Below are 1,096 nucleotides of genomic sequence, written 5' to 3' on the forward strand. Positions count from 1 at the left end.
GCAAACACTCATTAATTACCGTACTTACTACTTTAAAATATGCTCAAACTTACAGTAAGTTGAAATTAAAATCCAAAAGTAACCGTAGTTTCTGATCTCTCGATTTATTATACTTTTGGCAATTTGTCAATCCCATCAACTATTCAGGTTACAATTTCATCAACTATTCAGATCATAATCCGAACAACTACTCAGTTGCAACTCCATCAACTATTCAGGTTGCAATTCCGAACTATTCAGGTTACACTCCCATCAACTATTCAGGTTGCAATTTCATCAACCATTCAGATCATAATCCCAACAACTACTCAGTTGCAATTCTATCAACTATTCAGGTTCCACCAACTATTCAGGTTGCAATTCCATTTACTATTCAAGTTACACTCCCATCAACTATTCAGGTTACAGTTCCATCAACCATTCAGGTTGCAATTCCATCAACTATTCGACAATTATTCAGGTTGTAACCGTTTATGACAATTTCAGTTCAGTGACAGGAAAGCTTTTTGCAATTTTACAAATAATTTCTAGGCCAATTTCTTGTGGGTAAAATAATCTCAAATTAATTTAACAAAAGAAAGCAAACCCTGAAAAGAAACTATGCATTGGATGTTGATATGCGGTTGTACCAGCGGATGGTACAAAGAAATCTCTATATGTAGCTGTTGAAACGGCTGAAGTACTGATACTAGTTGACGGTTGTGGATGTAACGGAATTCCGTCACTTTTTACGCCAGGAATATACTTTGGATCCATAGAGGATACGCCACTAATACGTGAAATATTTGGCGTTGAACACTCCTAGAAAAGCATTTATTACGTCAAAAATCTGTACCAAAATTAGGTTTAATTGCATTTTGAAACCAAATTAATACTTAAAATGAGTATTAAAATTGAGAACAAAAATAATTAGCAAAATGAAATAAGCACCAGAATTGAGGACAAAAACGCCATTCCTCTATTCGTCATCCTTGGAAAAAAAAAAAATGAAAAAGAATAAAAGTACTCTTGAAAATTCAACTAATGATAAATTGAGTAATTTAATGGAATAATTAAGTCTAAAGTAAATTATGCAAAAATTTAAATTTACATTCAT

At 32.6% G+C, this 1,096-nt stretch overlaps 1 protein-coding gene across 1 annotated transcript; it reads right to left on the reverse strand.

The window, feature by feature from the left end:
• Positions 1 to 599: 599 nt before the first annotated feature.
• Positions 600 to 801, reverse strand: LOAG_15002 (hypothetical protein; the record flags this gene model as incomplete). Its single annotated transcript, XM_003150495.2, has 1 exon — positions 600 to 801. A coding segment is annotated over one exon (201 nt), but the record flags the coding sequence as incomplete, so codon positions are not given.
• Positions 802 to 1,096: the final 295 nt, after the last annotated feature.

Source organism: Loa loa (assembly GCF_000183805.2).
Source record: "Loa loa unplaced genomic scaffold supercont3.1432, whole genome shotgun sequence".
NCBI classification, from domain to species: Eukaryota; Metazoa; Nematoda; class Chromadorea; order Rhabditida; family Onchocercidae; genus Loa; species Loa loa.